This window comes from Belonocnema kinseyi, chromosome 5 (genome assembly GCF_010883055.1).
Source record: "Belonocnema kinseyi isolate 2016_QV_RU_SX_M_011 chromosome 5, B_treatae_v1, whole genome shotgun sequence".
Classification (NCBI taxonomy): domain Eukaryota; kingdom Metazoa; phylum Arthropoda; class Insecta; order Hymenoptera; family Cynipidae; genus Belonocnema; species Belonocnema kinseyi.
In genome coordinates this window covers 104,148,513-104,168,135 of record NC_046661.1, presented here as the reverse complement: position 1 = coordinate 104,168,135, position 19,623 = coordinate 104,148,513, and the positions used below count along the sequence as shown (strand labels likewise).

General features: G+C 25.2%; 1 protein-coding gene across 1 annotated transcript in view; it reads left to right on the top strand.

Moving 5' to 3' along the window:
* Positions 1 to 19,623, top strand: part of LOC117172905 (DNA topoisomerase 3-beta-1) — a 34,340-nt gene that overhangs the window by 5,469 nt on the left and 9,248 nt on the right. Inside the window, exons 8-12 of the mRNA XM_033361201.1 lie at positions 4,111 to 4,315; positions 5,800 to 5,982; positions 6,064 to 6,273; positions 10,458 to 10,675; positions 17,624 to 17,848. Of these exons, the coding sequence (XP_033217092.1) occupies positions 4,111 to 4,315; positions 5,800 to 5,982; positions 6,064 to 6,273; positions 10,458 to 10,675; positions 17,624 to 17,848 (1,041 nt within the window). The remainder of the gene's footprint in view (positions 1 to 4,110; positions 4,316 to 5,799; positions 5,983 to 6,063; positions 6,274 to 10,457; positions 10,676 to 17,623; positions 17,849 to 19,623) is intronic.

Genomic DNA, 19,623 nt, shown 5'->3' with positions numbered 1-19,623 from the left:
ATCTAGCCGGGAGTGGTGCTGACTGAAAACAGATGATTTGGAGCGATTCGCGCGCCATCTGTTGGTCATTCTAAGGACTTATTGAACTACCCTCGTATTTTGAATTTAAAGAACAACTCTTGAAACTTAAAAACTTAATATTCAATTTTCCCTCATCTTTAACTGTTAAAAATTCAAGAAAAAAAGCGAATTTTTTACCTGAAAAAACCCTATTATTAGTACTTTTGTTTTAACTGAAAATTTAACTATACCAATTTTAGTTTAAAATGGAAGACATGATGAAAACTAATATTTTAGGGTAATTTAACAGTTTTTTTAGTAATAATCAAAATGATTTCTGGTTAAAATATCAACTAATAAATGTTTCGTTCGGAATTCATCTCTTTTGGAATAAAAATTTAATTGCTTGGTTGAAAATTAAGCTTATTTGTTAACAATTAACTTTCTGGGTTGAATATACGTCCTTTTAATTGAAAATTTAACTCACACGATTGAAAAATGGGCTATTTTGTTGAAAATTCATTTTTTTCCTTAGCTGAACATTATTTTTTTTACGAAAAATCTAACTATTTCAGTTGAAGGTGCATCAATCTGGTTGAAAAATATTTTAGTTTTAAATAAAAATTTAATTATATCTGTTGTATATTCCGTCATTTTAGTTAAAAATGCATCTCTTTGGTTGAGAATTAATTTTTTATCTGAAAATATAACTATTTAACTAAAAATCAAACTTTTTTTATTTGAAAAATCAGGTTTTTGGTTGATAATTGATGTATTTTGTTGAACAATTGTATATTTTTGTTGTTGAAAATTAATCTTTTTGTTTGAAAACCAAAAAGTTATGCGTGAAAAAATTTTGACATACCTGGAGAACACCTGATATGGTCGGGCGAATTTTTTCTCAATATTTAAGTAGACACCTTGTTAAAATTTCCATACTTTCACATGAGAATTCAATAATGTCAGGCCATAAAAAAAAGTTGCTGAGAAAGTAGCTTGTTTAGTAAACGGGTTGCCGTTGGGAAATAATGATTTGGCCAATTAATTGACGGACTCTGACTAATAACTGACTCAGGTAGGAATGGTTAGGAAATTTCTGAGATTAAAAAAAGTTCCAACTCGGATTATCTCCTTGTTAAACAATTTCTAACCAAAAACGTTTTTAATTTGTCAATTGTAAATATAAATTATTAAATGATTTTTTTTAATTCAACTGTAATTCGAGTATTAGAAATTGAATAATAATTGCTGACAATGCTGAATTTCTTGAATATTAAACAACTTACGTATCTTAACGTTAAGATTTAAACTGGTTCAATTCAAAATCTTTAGTACTCAAACAAGTGTAAACATCCTATTGAAATTTTATAAACTATTTTTAATTTTAAAATAGCTTCTGTATAAAATATTATATTTTTAACCCATTCAATTTGAAAATTTTTATTAAAAAAATATAATCATTTTTTAACATTTAAGAACATTTTACTTCCAATTTAAAATTAGCAGTTATGAATCGAACAATAAAAAATGTATAATTTGAAACTGAATTGTTTGAAATAGCCTTGAATTTTACAATTTTAATTGTTCCATTTTTAGTTTTGTTAGTGAATGTTTTGAAATCTCTTTCAATATTCGGATATCCTTTAAAATCTTGTAAAATCATCGAAACTCTTTTAAATCTCTTAAAATCTCTTAAAATCTCTAATAATTCCTTAAAATCCTCTGAATTCTTTTTAAATCTTATTAAGTCTCTTTAAATTCCTTCAAATCTTCGAAATTCCATTAAAACCTCCTGATGTCCTTCAAAATTCGTGAGAATATTTCGGCACCGCATGAAATCATTTAAACTCGTTTAAAATCCCTTAACATATTTCTAAATCACCTAAAATTCTTTTAAACCCTTTAAAAACTGAAAATCTTTAGAATCGCTTGAAATCTTAAAAATTTCTTGAAAATTCTTCAAAATCCTGTGAAATCTTGGAAACTCCTTTAGATATCTTAATATCTGTTAAAATTCCATTAAAATCTCCTGATATCCTTCAAACTCCGTAAAGATATTTCGTTATGCTTTAAATACCAGTTATGTCTTTTGATTTATCTCGAAATCTCTTAAAATTCCTTAAATTCTCTTGAAATCCAGTAAAATGTTCTGGAAAAATTGAGTTCTAATCCCTTGGAATCTTATGAAATACTTTCAAATCCATGGAAATCTTTCAAATGTTTTGAAATTCCTTGGAACCTCGTTTACAACGAAAATAATTGATATATTTTTGATATATTAATTAACAGAGTGGCCACTGAACCGGGAAATGAACGGGAATTTTTTAATACCGGGAAAAGACAGTGAATTTTTTTTGTCCGTGAATTTTACAAATTTGCAGAAGAAAAATCTGTCCACGTTCGATTTCAACCGTTTTAAAATAATTAGTTGAATTATTATGTTTTTTAAATATGCTATTATTTAGCTTACAATGCGTATTTCAAAATTTTCGATTCAAAATTTTCATTTCGAAGTTTACATTTTTAATTTAAAGAATTTTTAAATGCTTGTGACTGAAAGTTTATAAACTATTTTCAACTTAAAAATAACTTCATAATAATATATTCTTAATTAAAGGATTTTATTAAATTTAAAATATTGTTTTAGTCTAAAATATTCAATTTTTAACCTATTCAATTTGAAATTTTTAATTAAAAAAAAAGATTAATTATTGAATATTTAGCAATATTTGAATTTTTATTTGAGACAAGTAAATTGAAACCAAATATTTAAAAGTAAAGAATCTTCAACTGAATTGTTTGACAGAGAAAACCTGGAATCGATAAAATTTCTAAGAGCCTTTAAACTTTGAACGTTACAATTTTAATTGTTGTATTTTAAATATGCTTAATTTGTAAGTGAAGTTTTTAAATTTTGATGTATAATTTATAAATACACATTTGTAGGAACAATTTGAGTAATTTTAAGAAATATTTAGAAGTTTTAAAAAGATAAAAAATTATCATGCAAATTTTAGAAAGTTTTGTTAAAATCTTCTAGAATCTTTTTTGAACATTTTGTTTAAATCTTTGAAATTTTTTTTAAATATTCTCTTAAAATAATTTTTCAAAATGAAAAGTTATTTTTAATTTTCCTAGGAATCTTAAAAAAATGTTTATATTCTTTTGAAGCCTTTCACAATTCTTGAAAATAATTAATTTTTTTTTGTTTAAAATCTGCGAAATTCTACATTTTGTTTTTTATTAGGCTATCATTTCAATTTTTACATTAAGTTTGAATTTTTTCAAAACTTCTACATATCTCTTAAAATTACTCAAATTTCGCCTACAAATAATAAATGTTGAATTTTTATTTATCCATTCAAATTGTAAAGAAATTTTCTAAAATTGACAGAATTTTCTGAAAATGGTAGAAAAAATTTAACTCATTTTGACAGATATTTAGAAGTTCTGAAAAAATTTCCAAAATAATTTTAAATACAAAACAAATTTTAAACAACTTCTAGATTTCTCAAGATTTTGAAATAAAATTTTGAAGCTTTTGAAGGGTGTTTAAACTATTTAAAAAGAAAATAATTGAGTTTATCATTTAAGAACTGCTCAGTTAAATTTTTTAAAATTTTTCAATATTTGATGTTTCTAGCTTAAAATTTCTTAAAATTATATAATTTTGAAAATTTTAAAGTTCAATCATTGATTTTTTAATTTCGAGCATTGAAAATGATAACGTGGATTTACATTTTTTATATTGAAAAATGTTGATAACTTCAATTTTATACGCGTAAATTATTGAGCATTTGAATAAAAATTTTTTTACTTAAAAACTTTTAAATTTGAAGTTTAAAAGTTCAAAATTTAACAGTTCCATTTTGAATGCTTTCATTTAAAGCTCAGTTTTTATTACCTCAAGTGGAAAATTTGGTAGCTTTAGTGTTTCATTTTTAAAATTTAATTGACCGTGAAAAATGTTTACGAACCGGGAAATGACCGGGAATTTATGTCGTTCATTAAAATGGCTACCCTGAGTCTCCCTAAATTGCTTAAAATATTTAAAACGCCATTTTTTGCCATTAAAATCGATGTGATATCTTAATTGAATATCTACTTCAGAGCAACATTAAAGCAACAACAGAATAATTCCGATTGGGGAGACGATGTTCGGAGGATACTCGCTGCTGGAATAAATAGGCCGAAAAAGGGACATGATGCAGGTGACCATCCACCGATTACGCCGATGAAACACGCTTCCAGAAATGAACTAGACGGCGATGCTTGGAGATTATACGATTATATAACGAGGCATTTCATCGCTACGGTTTGTTATTTGAAGATGATCGATTTCATATGAGATTGGGCAGTCTGACCCTGGTGATGTCACGGAATTTGTTCTGGGCTAATATATATTGTTTTCCTGGGTAAAAGATAAAATATAAGAGAAGTTTCTTTTGTTTTTAAAAAAACTAGAAAACAAACAGGCTCGATTGTTTTTTTTCGTCTCGCGCAGTCTTTAAATTGAAGGATCTTCACTTCAGAATATTGATATACCACATATTTGTATAAACTACCAAAACGTTGCATTTTCATTCTAAAATACCAATTTCCGATAAAAATACTAACGCAATCGTTCAAATATTGTAAAGATTCTTGGAAATATAATTAGTTTTTGAATGAAAATGGCAAAATTAGATGAAACATACTAACACATCATAACGAAAATTTATTGAAGACTGTAACTCTTCTTTTAGACCTAATGTTTTCTGTTTAAAATAAACGATATATTAACAAAACCTACGATTGTTCAAAAAATGTAAATCTTATTTTAAAGATAATTTTTATAATTAGATATACCAATTTCCTAAACAAAACACTTAATATCAATCGCTAACACAATGCGAAATTCTTCAGGCTTGTACATTCTATTATTTTAAACAAAAGGCATTAATCTAATAATAATACTAAAGTTGTTTAAAAATTGTAAATATTCTTCGAAATCTAATAATTTTTTTTTTTTAAATGTAAATTTAAGAAGAAAAACACAACGTAATCTAAAATTATTAAAAGGTTTTAAATCTTGTTCGAATTAAATTTTAATTTCCGAATAAAATTATTAACACCCCAAAATTTTATAAGCTTGTAAATTTGATTATTTTAAAGGAAAATCAATATTTTTTTTTAAAGATACAAGTTTTAGGTGAAACACGAACATAATCCTAAAGTTGTTGACAAATTGTAAATATTTTTCGGAATCGAATAGTTTTTTTATTCAAGATGCCAATAATTTCCTACGAAATGTATTAAGATAACAGAAAAATGCTCTAATTTGTAAATCTTCTTAGAAAACTTTTTTTTTTTTATAATAATCAAATAAATTGGAAGTCTTAATTTAACCGTAAAAGTGAAAAAGCACAATTGGTTCTTAATTCGCATAAGATTTTCCATGATTTTTCTTATTAAATGGGATTTTTTGTCAATTTATGTAGAAAAATTTCGAGTTCAAAATCTGAAAAAAATCAAAATTAAAGTCAAACGTGGTCCTTTTGAGAAATATCATTATTTTTTTATTCGAAAAATGTACGCCATTTTGACTGTTTGAAAAAACGTTCAATTTTCTTTAATGGATTTGAAAGAGTGTAAATTACTCTACATTTCTTTTCATAACTCATCTAAATATCCCAAGTAGCTCCATGTCTCATATTTTGTCTTAGAAAACAATATATTTAAGTCACAAAAAAATGCCGTAACATCGCCGGGGTCAGATTGCAAAATATAGTAATAAACTTGATTTGATTTCTATTGCAGTTGGCAAGAGATTGTAAATACCTGAGTACGACGATTAAATTTGAAATAGGAATGGAAACTTTTACGGCGACAGGCCATTCTTTGATTGATCCTGGATATACGAGTCTTCTCACATGGCAGGCGCTTAGTAATAGCGAATCCCTTCCTAAACTCACTGTTGGAGATAAGGTCAATATTCAGGATGTAAGTTTTGTCAGTTTTGATTTTAAAACTTAATTATTGATTTATTCTCTGATGCCACCACTGATTATCATTTTGATTTAGGCGAAGTTGCTTGAATGCTACACCCAGCCCCCGGATTATCTCACAGAATCAGAGTTGATTTCTCTGATGGAAAAACATGGTATCGGGACTGATGCTTCGATACCTGTGCATATCAACAATATCTGTATCAGAAATTACGTTACTGTCGCAGCTGGCAGGAAGCTGGTTCCAACGTCCCTGGGGATCGTTTTGGTTCATGGTTACCAAAAAGTAAGCTTTTCTTTTCTTATCTTCCTCTTGAAATATGAAAATTTTGTGTTTGTTTCGACAGGGTTGCGACAGGTCAGTGAATTGCCGCTAAACTGAAGTTGATGTTTATTTTATTATTTTGTTGAAAATTCTCCAATTTTCTTAAAAAGTCATTCTTTTTGCTTGAAATTGCAGAGAAATTGCATATTTTTGTTGAAAATTAGTCTGTTTTTTTTTCTTTCTCAAGGTAGCCGCTCGACCGGGAAACCGGATATTTTTTAAGACCGGGAAATGACAGTGAATTTTTTTTTTACCGGAAATTTTACAGATTCGTACAAGAAAAATCTGTGCACGTTCGATTTCAACATTTTAAAAATAATTAGTGGAATTGTTATGTTTTTCAATCATGCTATTATTTAGCTTACAATGCATAATTCAAATTTTTTCACTTTAAACATTTTCCCTTTAAAGTTTTTATTTCTAAGCTTACATTTTTAATTTTAAGAATTTTTAAATACTCAAAGACTTAAACAAATAAAAAATAAGAGCCTTTGATTTTGAAAATTTAGGATAAAAAACATTTTTATTTAATAAATAAATAAATTTTTTGTAAATTTATCTGTACTTTAATAAAAAGTGAAGAAAAACGATTTGATAAAACGATTTTAAACTAGTTAATAATTTAAGAATTTTAAGATATAAACGTGAAAACTTAAACGGGTTCAGACTGAAAGTTTATAAACTATTTTCAACTTAAAAATAACTTCCTAATAATATATTCTCAATTAAAGGATTTTATTAAATAAAAAATATTGTTTCAGTCTAAAATATTCAATTTTCAACCCATTAAATTTGAAATTTTTAATCAAAACAAAGATTAAGTATTGAATATTTAGCAATATTTGAATTTTTATTTAAGACAAGTAAATTGAAACCAAATATTAAAAAATAAAGAATCTTTAACTGAATTGTTTGACATAGAAAACCTGGAATTGTTATAATTTCGAAAAGCTTTTAAACTTTGAACGTTAAAATTTTAATTGTTATACTTGAAAAATGCTTAATTTTTAAGTGAAGTTTTTAAATTTTGATGTATAATTTACAAATGAACTTTTTTAGAAAAAATTTCAGTAATTTTAAGAGATATTTAGGAGATTAAAAAAATTAAAAATGATCATGCATATTTTAAAAAGTTTTCCTAAAATCTTCTATAATCTTTTTTGAAAATTATGTTTAAGTCTTTGAAAAACTAGGGGAAAAATTCCTAGGAATCTTAAGAAAATGTTTTTATTCTTGTGAAGCCTTTCACAATTCTTGAAAATAATCTAATTTTTGTTTGTTTGAAATCTGCGAAAATCTAAATTTTTTTTATATTAGCCTATCACTTCTAGTTTTACATTAAGTTTGAATCTTTTCAAAACTTCTACAAATCTTTTAAATTACTCAAATTTCGCCTATAAATAATAAATGTTCAATTGTTATTTATACATCCAAATTGTAAAGAATTTTTCTAAAATTTGTAGGATTTTCTGAAAATTGTACAAAAAATTCAATTCATTTTGACAGATATTTAGAAGTTCTGAGAAAATTTTCAAAAATAATAATGATTTTTTAATTTAGAGCATTGAAAATGATAATTTGCATTGATATTTTTTTATATTGAAAAATATTAGGACCTTCAATTTTGTACGCGTAAATTATTGAGCATTTGAATAAAAAATTTGTTTATTGAAAACTTTAAAATTAAAATGTTTAAAGTTCAAAATTTATTGTCTCCACTTTGAGTGCTTTCGTTTGCAGCTCAGTTTTTATTACCTCCAGTGGAAATTTTTTTAGCTTTAATGTTCGATTTTTTTAATTCTATTGACCGTGAAAAATGTTCGCGAACCTGGAAATTCCCGATAAATTGCCGGGAATTTATTTCGTCGATTAAATCGGCCACCCTGTTTCTGAAAATTAGTTTTGAGTCAAATATCAACTATTGCATGTTTCGTAAGAAATCACCTTTTTAGGTTGAAAATGCGATTGTATTCTGGAAATTTCGTCTTTATGGCAACAATTTTATATACAAACATTATATCTGTTTGAAAATCAACTTTTTTGTTAACAATTCATATTTTGGGATTGAAAATTCAATTGTTTTGTGAAAAAAACACATTTTTTTTTAAATTCATGTACTTTTCTTAAGAATTAATCTGTTTTGTTCAAGATTTTAGTCTCTTGGTTGTAAATTCACCTGCTTAGTTCAAAATTTAACTATTTTGTTACAAATTTATTTTATTTTGTTAAAAATGATTGTTTTAATGAAATTATTATTCTATTTTAAAAATTTATTTTGATTTAAGTAAAAATTCAAATGCTTGGCTACATTTTTTTATATTTTTTTGAAGATTCATAATTTTAGGTAATCATTAATTTTTTTGATTGGAAATTTTCCTATCTTGTTGAAAATTAATTTTTTTTTTACTTGAGAATTAATTTTTTTAACTCAAAATTTAAATATTCCATTTGGGCTTGAAAATTTATCTTTTTAGTTGAAAATTCGTCTATTTTAGGTTGAAAATTCAAGTATTTTAGTAGGAAGTTCATACTTTAAGGTAGAAAACTTCACTTTTTTGCTGGAAATTTGTCTGGTTGGCCTGGAAATTCAACAGTTTTTGATCGAACATTATAATACTTTTTCAATGGAAATATCAACTTTTGCACTTTTCGTAGATAAGTAAATCTTTTATTATCGAAGATTCACCACTTTAGTTGAAAATTTAACTATGCTGTTGAAAGTACTTTTTTGTTTGTTGAAACTTAGTTGTTGCAATTAAAAATTTAACTATTACATTTCTGGTTGAAAAGTTCTCTTTTTTCATCTATTTTGATTCCCGTATTTCATAATTTGCGCATTTTGTAGTTCTTGAAAGTTAACAACAAGAAATTATATAATTTTGAATATGTTTAGAATAATTAAACTTTGAAGGTTTACAGTGTTTCTCGCATTATTTAAAATTCTGCAATTTGTAATGGTGAAAATAACGATGACTTTTTATTTGACAAAGCTAATTTTAAGCGATTTTAATTTACTTCCAATAATCGAAATTTTAAAGTGAGTATAAAAAGTTTTAATAACACAATATTTTTGTTGACTAAAGTTTTGTTGAATTTTAAATGAAGTTCTCATTCGTTTAAGTTTCAACGTTTGGGCGTATACATTGTTTTATTTTTAACGTTTTCCATTTAAAATTACTATATATTTCAAAAGGTTTTTAATTTAAATAATTTAATTCATTTTTTATTTTAAAAAACGTCTTCTAATAAGTTTTAATGTTAACTTGTAATTTTATTGTATCATGACAATTTAAATTTCGTGAATATCAGAAGCTTGGCATTAGAAAGATTCAATTTAGTTTTCAATATTAAATTATCAAATTTCAATCGCTTTAAATTCGAATTATTTAAATTTAAAAGTCTTCGATCTTGAATTATTGATTCAAACGCTTTTAATTATAAATAATACAATTTCAATTACTCTTAATTTTAAACCATCCAATTTCCAAAATTTTAATCTTAAATATACCATTTTTACCGTTTTTACATTCTCATATTTTTAAGTTTTTAATCTAAGATCATTCTAATTTCGTGATACTTCAAATCAAATAAAAATTCTTTAATTTTTAGGGCTTTAACTTTGAAATTATACAATTTAACTCCTTTTTCTATTTAAATTTTCCAAAATCGTGGGTCTATGTTTTTAAATTTCAAGAGCTTGCAATTCCAAATTATTTATTATTAACTATTATTTCAAAACTATTTAAAACTTTATATTAAAAGATTTGTTTTTAATAATGCATTTTTAAATTTGCGTATTTTCATGTTAGTAAATGGAAATTGAGAGACAGGAAAGCGCGATTTGTGCGTGTGCATTTGCTGCTAGTGTGCAATAAAACGCTTATCTGTAATCAATTAATTTCTTGCTAAAAGGTTTGCTGGTATTTGTCGACATCCGCAATTTATAATATATGTGAAAAACCCGTGGGTTTTGCAATGAAAGTTATTTTTTTTATAAACTAATTGTTTTTATAAATAAAAGAACAATTTAGGAAGTTCAAGAAAAATAAGAAATAAATTAATCTGAAAAAAATAAGGGAATTCGTAAATTAGGATTCTTTGGCAACCCTGCTCTAGTGTTTTAGAAAAATTATGGAAATTTGCAGATAGATCCGGAGTTAGTTTTACCTACGATGAGATCTGCAGTTGAGGAACAACTAAATCTGATTGCTATCGGCCGAATAGATTTCAATGCAGTTTTGCAACACACTGTCGAGATTTTCAAGCAAAAATTCACCTACTTTGTCCAGAACATTGAAGCGATGGATCAGTTATTTGAAGTCACTTTCTCACCCCTTTCGGCTTCTGGAAAGTCTCATTCTAGGTAGGATTGAGTCATTAAATATAAATATAAATGAGATTTTAATATATTTTCAGGGCTTGGATTCACGTATTTACTGATGCTATATGACATTTTTCTAAAACAATGCTCCTATTTTGACAAAAAAGCGCGAATGCCATTTTTTCCTCACTTTGCCAATGAAATTATTCTTTATTTAATTTTTTTAATAATATTTAATTTAATAAGCGCTAGATTGTACGACATTTTCTGCTTTTCTCGCTCTGAAGAAAAATCTTTTAAAATTGCACCATTTTTTTAGGTAACATTTATTGTTGGAACATTTCAATTCTGAAAACGCTCACAGTCGAGTAATTTCGAATTCCATTATTAAAAAGTAAAGAAATACATATTACAGTCGTACTGTTTCCAAGTGTGATTTACAAATGAAAGCGATATTTTTTTAATTGAATATCGTTCAAAATTTGATTCGGTATCGAATTGAAAGAGTTTTGAAAATCAGCAATTAAATTTAATAACATTCAAGAGTATCAGATATCAAATTGGGCATTTTTCCTTTTTCCTCGCAGATTTTTTAAATTTAAGAAATTTTTAAATTAAGAATAATACAAATTTTAAACTTTTTTATTGATGTTTTACAATTTCAAATCAAATTTTTACAAAATCAAATTTTATTTCTCATTGCAAACATAAATAGTTAAACATTTTGAATTTCAGTTAAAGATTCATCATTTGAGCTAAAAATTAATTTTTTTGATTGAAAATAAAACTATTTGGTTAAAAGATTAAATTTTGTTATATATTTTTTATTGCAATTTTTTAAAACTAAAATTTAACTATTTTATTGTTGGTGATAACTAATGCATTTTGTTGAAAATTTGTTCTTTTTGGTAAAAAATTCTTGTTGGTTTTCAATTCATCTAGTTGCTTGAATATTCAACAGTTTGTTTCTAGTTTTTCTCTCTCTTAACTAAAAGTTTTTCTTAGTTTAAAATTTAATTTATGTTGAAAAGTCGTCTTTTTTGGTTGAATTCAATTCATAATTTTTGTAATGAAAATTTAATTGGCTAAAAGATCATTTCTTTTATTAAAAATTAATTTTTTTGTTGAAGATTCGTCATTTTACTTGAAAATTAATTTCTTTAATTATTTTAATTCTTTCTTGTTTTAAATTAATTGTTTATAAATTGAAAATTTAACTATGTATTTCAGTTGAATATTCCATAATTTTAGTTAAAAATTCATCTTTTTTGTTGAACATTAATTTTTGTAACTAAAAGTTTAACTACTCATATTTTGGCTGCATAATTATCTTTTCTTATTCTAAATTATTCTTTTTTGGTATAAATTAATCTTGTTTGAAAACAAATCTTTTCCTAAAAAATATAGTTATTTTAGTTAAAGATTCATCATTTCAGTTAAGGATTTATAATTTTAATATAGTTGACAATTCATCCTTTCATTTGAAAATGTAACTACTTTTTTGAATTCTCGTTGTTGCAAATGTTTCTTTTTTAACCGAAAATGTAACTATTTTAATATAGCGTGTGAATTGCATAACGTCCTTAGCGCTCGAACTCGCTTACGTGAATTGTTCAATTTATATTTATTGTTAATAATGTTCAGTTTTGATAATGCTAGAAAATTGCGGTTTTTCCTGCAATTTTCAACTTTTTATCCACTTTGTAATTTAAACAATCGAACAAACCTAATTTAATACACAAATTATTATTGTTTATAACTATCTTCTGCTATATAATTGCTAGGTATTTGCGTTTTTTTGTGAATTGTTCAACTTTTTGTCCACTTTTCACTTAGTATGGTTTTAATTAATGCAATTTAAACAAAAATCGTTCTTTAATTAATTAATTTTTGTTTATAACTATTTTCTCTTAGATACGTGCAAGAAAATTGCTGTTTTTCTGGAATGTCCAACTTTCTTCTGCCTTTTTCAGTTAAATAAACATTTTTTTTAAATTCATTTGCTCGTTCGTTTTAAAGATTATATTATTATTCTTGACAAAACTAGAACAAAATTTTGAAGATATCATGTAATGCCCATGAAGTTGGCAAAAAGTTGAAAATTTAAGAAAAAATCCCAATTTTATAGAATTATTCAAATTGAGTATTATTAGCAATAATAATAAATGACTTAAGCAATTAATTTTTCAACTTTAATTAGTTATACACCTCAGTATAATCCGAAATTAGACGAGAAGTTAACAATCTCAAAAAAACCGCAACTTTCTAGCATTATTCAAATTAAATATTATTAACAATAATAATAAATTATTTAAACAAATAATTTTGCAATTTTAATTCTATTTTCACCTCAATCTAAATGGAAATTGAACATAAAGTTAAAAATAAAAAAAGGAACTTTCTAGCATTATGCAAATTTAATATTATTAAGAATAATCATAAATTGTTTACAAAATTCATGTAAGCATCTTATCATGTTTATGAAGTAGTATTCCATGCACCAGCAACAATGTCCAGGCGCTAAGAACGTTATGGAATCCACATGCTCAATTGAACATTCGATTATTTTAGTTGAAAATTTCTCTATTTTGTTGAAATATCGTATTTTTTCTTATAAATTAATCTTCCTAGTTTAAAATTCAACTATTCCAATTTAAGGTTAATTTGAATGCAAACTTGATCTTTTTCGATTAAAATTGAAATATTTTAGTTGAAGATTGATTTTTCTAGTTGAAAATTCATCAGTTTGCTGCAAATTATTTTTCCTAACTGAAAATTGATCTATTTCATTTTTTGTTGAAAAATTGTATTATCTGGTTGAAAACTCATCATTTTAGTAAAAAAATTATTCATTTTTTTTGTTTGTTTAAAAATGAAGTTTGTTAACTGAAAATCCTATCCCCTACCTTCTAAATGTGAGTATAATCGAAAAATTTCATGAATTCTGATATTACATTTAAATTTAAACATTTTTGTTTGTTAGAAAAGTAATATTTTTGTAGAAAGTTAATCTTTTTGGTTTAAAATTCAACTATTCCATTTTGTAATAGAAAAAAGAAATTAGATGAATTAAAATTAAATAAAAATCATGAAAATTGGCATCACGGTTACTGAGACGTTTACTCTTCAATTTTAGTTTAAAATTCGTTTTTTTCATTTAAATTTCTACTTTTCAAATTGAAGATTCAACTTTCTCAGTTGAAGATTCATCAGTTTAGTCGAAGATTTATCATTTAAGTTGTAAACGTATAATTTTTGTTGAAAATTTAACTACATATTTTGCTAAAAATTAGGTTTTTTTTGGTTCAAAAATAAATTGTTTTCAACTGATAATTTAACTATTCTATTTGTGATTAAAAATGCATATTTTTGGTTGCAAATTGGTCTTTTTTTAGTTGAAAAATAGCTATTAGGCTTAAAATTGTTTTGCTTTTTTAAATTGAACTTTTTTTTGTAATTAAACTTTTGCAGTTAAAAAATTAATTATTTCAATTGAAGATACAACATTTTAATTGAAAATTCGTATATTTTGTTCAGAATTCAACTATTTCGTTTAAAAATTCATATTTTTTTCCCCAAACTTTTTTTTCACTTAAAATTTAATGATTCTATTTATTTATTAAAAATGGATCTTTTTTTTTTTGTTAAAGATTTAACTTTTTTGGTTGTGAATTGATCGTTACTAGTTGAAAATTCGCTTCTTTTACAGGAAATCATTGTTATTGGTTAAAAATTCGTTTTTGTTGAAAATTCTTTTTTCTTGTTTTTGTGAAAATATTTGTGAAAATATTACTTTAAAATATATAGGGTTTTATTATATAAAGAAGAAAAGTCACAAGACAACAAATTGGAGATTGGTTACACACCAATAGAAACTTAGTTATTCTTAAGGAACAGCGTACTTTCTTAATAAGGTGTAGAAATAATGCCTTATTTCCAACACATTCAACAAAATTTAAGTAAAAATAATGTAACTAATTTAAATTATAATTTAATCTCAAAATTTCAAAAAACTAAATTCAATTTCCACACAAAATGTCTACGTTTAGAAATTGAAAACATTGTGAAAAATATTCAAAAATTATGTCAGTATTCAAATTAATTACAATATCGTTTCTCAAGAGTTATATCTGATGGTTCTTTAAACAAGTTTTTTGATTCACAAGATTTAAGTCTTCGTAATCTAAAATAATCAAAACGTGATGAGTGTATAACAAATTTGACTTATTAAAAAACAGGTCTTTAGTTTCTAATAGAGAGATTACTAATTTCAGATTAAACAAATGTTTTAAGAATTTATCAACAGTTGAAATCCCTGATGATGTTGCTGAAGTTTTAGCATTAGGAAACAATTTTGGAGTTCCTTTAAATGTTAATAGAATTCCTATCAATATTTTAGTTGCTAATATTGAAAATTCTATCAAAAATATGAAAGAAGAAGATTTACAATTCAATATTCGAAAAACTGTTCGAAGGCTGATAAAAGTAACTTAACGGTTGCAGCAAATAGCGACGATTATAACATTGCAGTTGAAAACATCCTTAAGAATGATATTTTATACAAGAATATTAAAACTAGTATGGTTCCAAATATTGAAAATAAATGTAATGACATAGCTACTAGATGGGAAAATAAAAGATTAATTAACGATCAATGTGCATACCATTTAAAAACTCACAATAGTGTTATATCAAAAGCTTATGCTCTCTCTAAATTTCACAAACCCAATTTAAGTTCGAGACTAATTGTTTCTACTGTTGGCTCCCCAGCTTATAAATTACCAAAGTATATTTCAAATATTTTAAAACCAGTTTCTACGAACACTGACTCATTTGTAAAAAATAGTTGGGAACTTAAAGATTGTTTAAAAAATATAAATGTACCAAAAACCCATTCGATAGTCATACTCCTCCTTTAATAATAAATTTTATAAACAAATTTCGGGTTGCTCTATGGGTTCACCGTTATCTCCAGTAGTTTCTGATTTAGTTTTACAAGATGTCGAAAAAAGAGCTTTACAATTGCTGGATTTCACACCTATTTTGTACAAACGATATGTCGACGGCATTTTAGCCATTATTCCTACAGATAAAATTCAAGTTTTCTTAAATGCGTTTAATAGTATTGAAGATTGTATAAATTTCACTCATGAATGTGATATTAATAATGTTATTAACTATCTTGATTTAAAACCTATAAAAACTCCAAATGGTGATTTATTAACTAATTGGTATAAAAAACCTTCTTGGTTCTGGTAGATACTCAAACTATAATTCACAAAAATTGATTTGGACATAAAATTGGTTTAATTAAGGGTTTAGTAAATAGATGTGTAAAATTATCTGACATTCAATTGAGAAAAGAAAATTTAAATCTATTAAAAACTACTTTAGTACAGAATAAGTATCCTCTTGAGTTTGTAAATGACATCATTACAGAACGCATTCATGAGATTTACAATAACAGTAATAAAACTAATAAGAAAAGTAATTAGAGTGATGCTTACAATAGATTTAATTTAAATGTTACTTTGCCTTACATTCAGGGCCTATCAGAAAGGGTAAGAAATTCACTTAAAACATTTAATATCAATGTTTATTTTAAAAACACTAATACCTTAGATAATTATTTGTTAAAGAGAAAGGACGTCGATTCCATTGAAAATTTATCTGGTGTTATTTATTTAATTAAATGTAAATGTTGTAATAAAGCTTATATAGGTGAAACTGGCAGGAGATTAAAAACTAGAATTGCTGAACATAAAAGAGATTGTGAAGTTGGGAATTTTAACACAGGTCTGTCGCAACATTCTTGGAATTTCAATCATTACTTTGATTTTAAAAGTATTAAAACATTAGCTACAGAAAAAAATACTTATCAACGACGTATCATTGAGTCTATTTTTATAAACAAATATCGTAAGATTTCAGTTAATTTACAGACTGAAATTCTAAATATTAATAAAATTTATCAGATTATTATAAAATAATGTTTTTAATATTAATCATCTCTAATACGTATATATGTGTATGCATATGTGTGTATAGATGTATGCATATGTATGTATGTGTACATATACACATTTTTTAAATTTCTCATTTCAAATTTAAACTCAATTACACGCTTTCTCATCAGTGGTTTTCAATGAAAACCTGCCTATTATATCATCGTTCATTACGTATTCTTCATGTATTTCTGAAACTGTCAATTTCTGTTCGTCCGTTCTGACCTACGCTAATTTGGTTTTCTCGCACTATATTTTTTAAAAATGTAGTCCAATCGATTGAATTCTCAGTATTTTTGAGACTTCTAAATGACTAAATTTTAAATAATTGTTTTAAAACTTGATTTAAATGTTTTTTTTTTTTTTTTTTTTTTTTTTTTTTTTTTTTTTTTTTGACTGAAATTTTATCTGTTTGACTATTTTGAACCATCAGCAACTCAGGTAACAATGTATTTAAATCTAGATAATTATCCATCATATTTGTTCAGACCAAAATTACTAATCTTTAATATACTTATTTAGGTTAAGAACCTTTGAAAAAGGTACGCATGTATACCGAAACGTAAGGAAGTTTAAAAGGAGTTTTTCTATTAAATAAATATCTGAGTTTCGAAGAACATGTTTTTTTGACTCATAATTTATTTTTGATTTACGATTGGACCGTAAGATATAAATAATTTGAAATCTACGATTTGAAATCAATTTTTTATTATAACATGTATTTTTCTATACATGTGTTTGATCTAATTTTCTTCGTTAAAAGAGCGAGCATATTACAAATTATATTTCTTTATCTGAAACTTATACTTTTCATTCGCAAAGAATGAAATTTTATTACTTTATTATTATTATTATTTAAAAAAATGCATACTATTTTTCTACTATTTTTCCAAATTTAGACAACTATTTACACCATTTTTATCTCTGAAGTGAGTCTGAGCTCTGTATTTTGTTCTTTTTTTTTGTTTAATATTCTTAATTTCAGGTGTGGAAAGTGTCGTCGGTATATGAAATATATTCAAACGAAACCGTCGCGAATGCACTGTGCGCATTGTAATGAAACGTACAACTTGCCTCAGAATGGAAACATTCGAATTTATAAAGAATTGAAGTGTCCTCTTGACGATTTTGAAATGCTGTCCTGGTCCAGTGGATCTAGAGGAAAAAGCTACACTTTCTGCCCTTATTGTTATAATAACCCGCCTTTCAGGTTTGTTACTCTTACATAATATTTTAAACAATGTTGAACAAAAATTGGGAGTAAATTAGATTATAATTTGTAAACGACCATTAATTAATTACTGATGATTTTTGACATTTTTAATCTCGCCCCCTCCCCCCATGTAAGGACTCTTATTTTAACAAATTTGAATGCATTTAAAAGGATTACCTATTACAATTTCGAAGATAATCTTATTTTTTAGAAGGAATTGTATACAGTTTTAAGGGATTTCAAAGAGTTCATTGTGATTTTTAAAGATTTTACTGGATATTTCAAATTAAGTTACAGTATTTCACAGGACTCTAAATGATTTCTTGTGCTATCCAAGTATTTTGACGAATTTTGAAAAATAACAGGCGATTTTTATCGGATTTCAACGATTTGAAAGGATTTTAAGAGTTTTTAAAATATTTTAAGGGATTTTAATGCATTTAAAGAGATTTAAAGTGTGGATGTATTCACGGAATTTCAAAGTATTTAAAAAGATTTCAATAAATTCCAAAGTATAACCACGGCTTTAGAGGATTTCGTAAGATTTTAAATTATTTGATGGAATTTGAAACTCCGTAAATGTGAATTAGTTACAAGTTTTATTAATTTAAATCAGTGACGGAATTCTAACTATAAATTAGTTATTTTTTACTGGTGAATTAGTAAAACTGACTGATTGATCAGTAAACTAACTGAAGGATTTCCGAATATTATAAAATATTTTAAGAGATTTCAAGAGGTTTCGAAAGATTTACATGGATTTAAAAGATTTTAGTTAATTCGAAAGGGATTTGAAAGATTTCAAAAGATCTCATAATGTATAAGGTTTCTAAATATTTCGCGGAATTTCAAGGGTTTTTAGAGATTTTAAGATATTTTAAGATATTTACACGGATTTAAAGGAATAAAAGGACTAGTTTTGTATAGCTTTTATAATTTTGTATAGAAGTTTTTTATTTTCTAAAAAGAATATGTGAAAAATGGCATCTTGTTTTCCAGATGTTTCTTATCGTACACTGCCGTGCAAAAGTTTTAGGCCAACTCTTTTTTTATGATTGAATAAATTCTCTTAATTTTAATTATACCGGAGCTAAACAAATTTATCTTTAACAGGTTGATCGTTTTCGAAATTCTGTTTAAAATAAGCCCAGGGTGAAACCAATTTGTCTAGTTTTTAAGTAGATGTTGCAAAGATAGTGTAAAGTTCAATGTTTTCATAAATTTTCAATAACTTCCGAAATAATCAGCATTTTTCAATGTTCTCGAGCTCATTTTGAAGCTATTTTTCATTGTATCACAATAGATTAAGAGTAGAAATTGTAAAAAATTTCTTTTCGAATTGCAAGAACTTGAAGTTGTAATACAAAAGTTGGACAGATTTGAAAGCGTCTTATCTGTTGGAAAATCAAAATAAAAGTTAAATAAATATATTTTTTGAGGAAATTCCACAGAAACTTCATGATTATAGGTTTCATATATTTTACAAAAATATTTTTGTTACCAAAAATAATATTGCCATTTTTCCAACTTTTTTGTTACAATTTCAAATTCTTGCAATTCGAAAAGAAATTTTTTACCATTTATACTCGTAAGCTATCGTTATATAATGAAAAAATAAGTTTAAAATGAGTACAAGAACATTGGCAACTGTTGATTATTTCGGAAGTTATTGAAAAGGGGGAGGGTCGGTAAGGCCGGTTTTTGGCCTAATTTATTTTTTGACCAAAAAATCTGAAAAAATCATGGTAGTATCTTATAAGTATCCCGAGTCG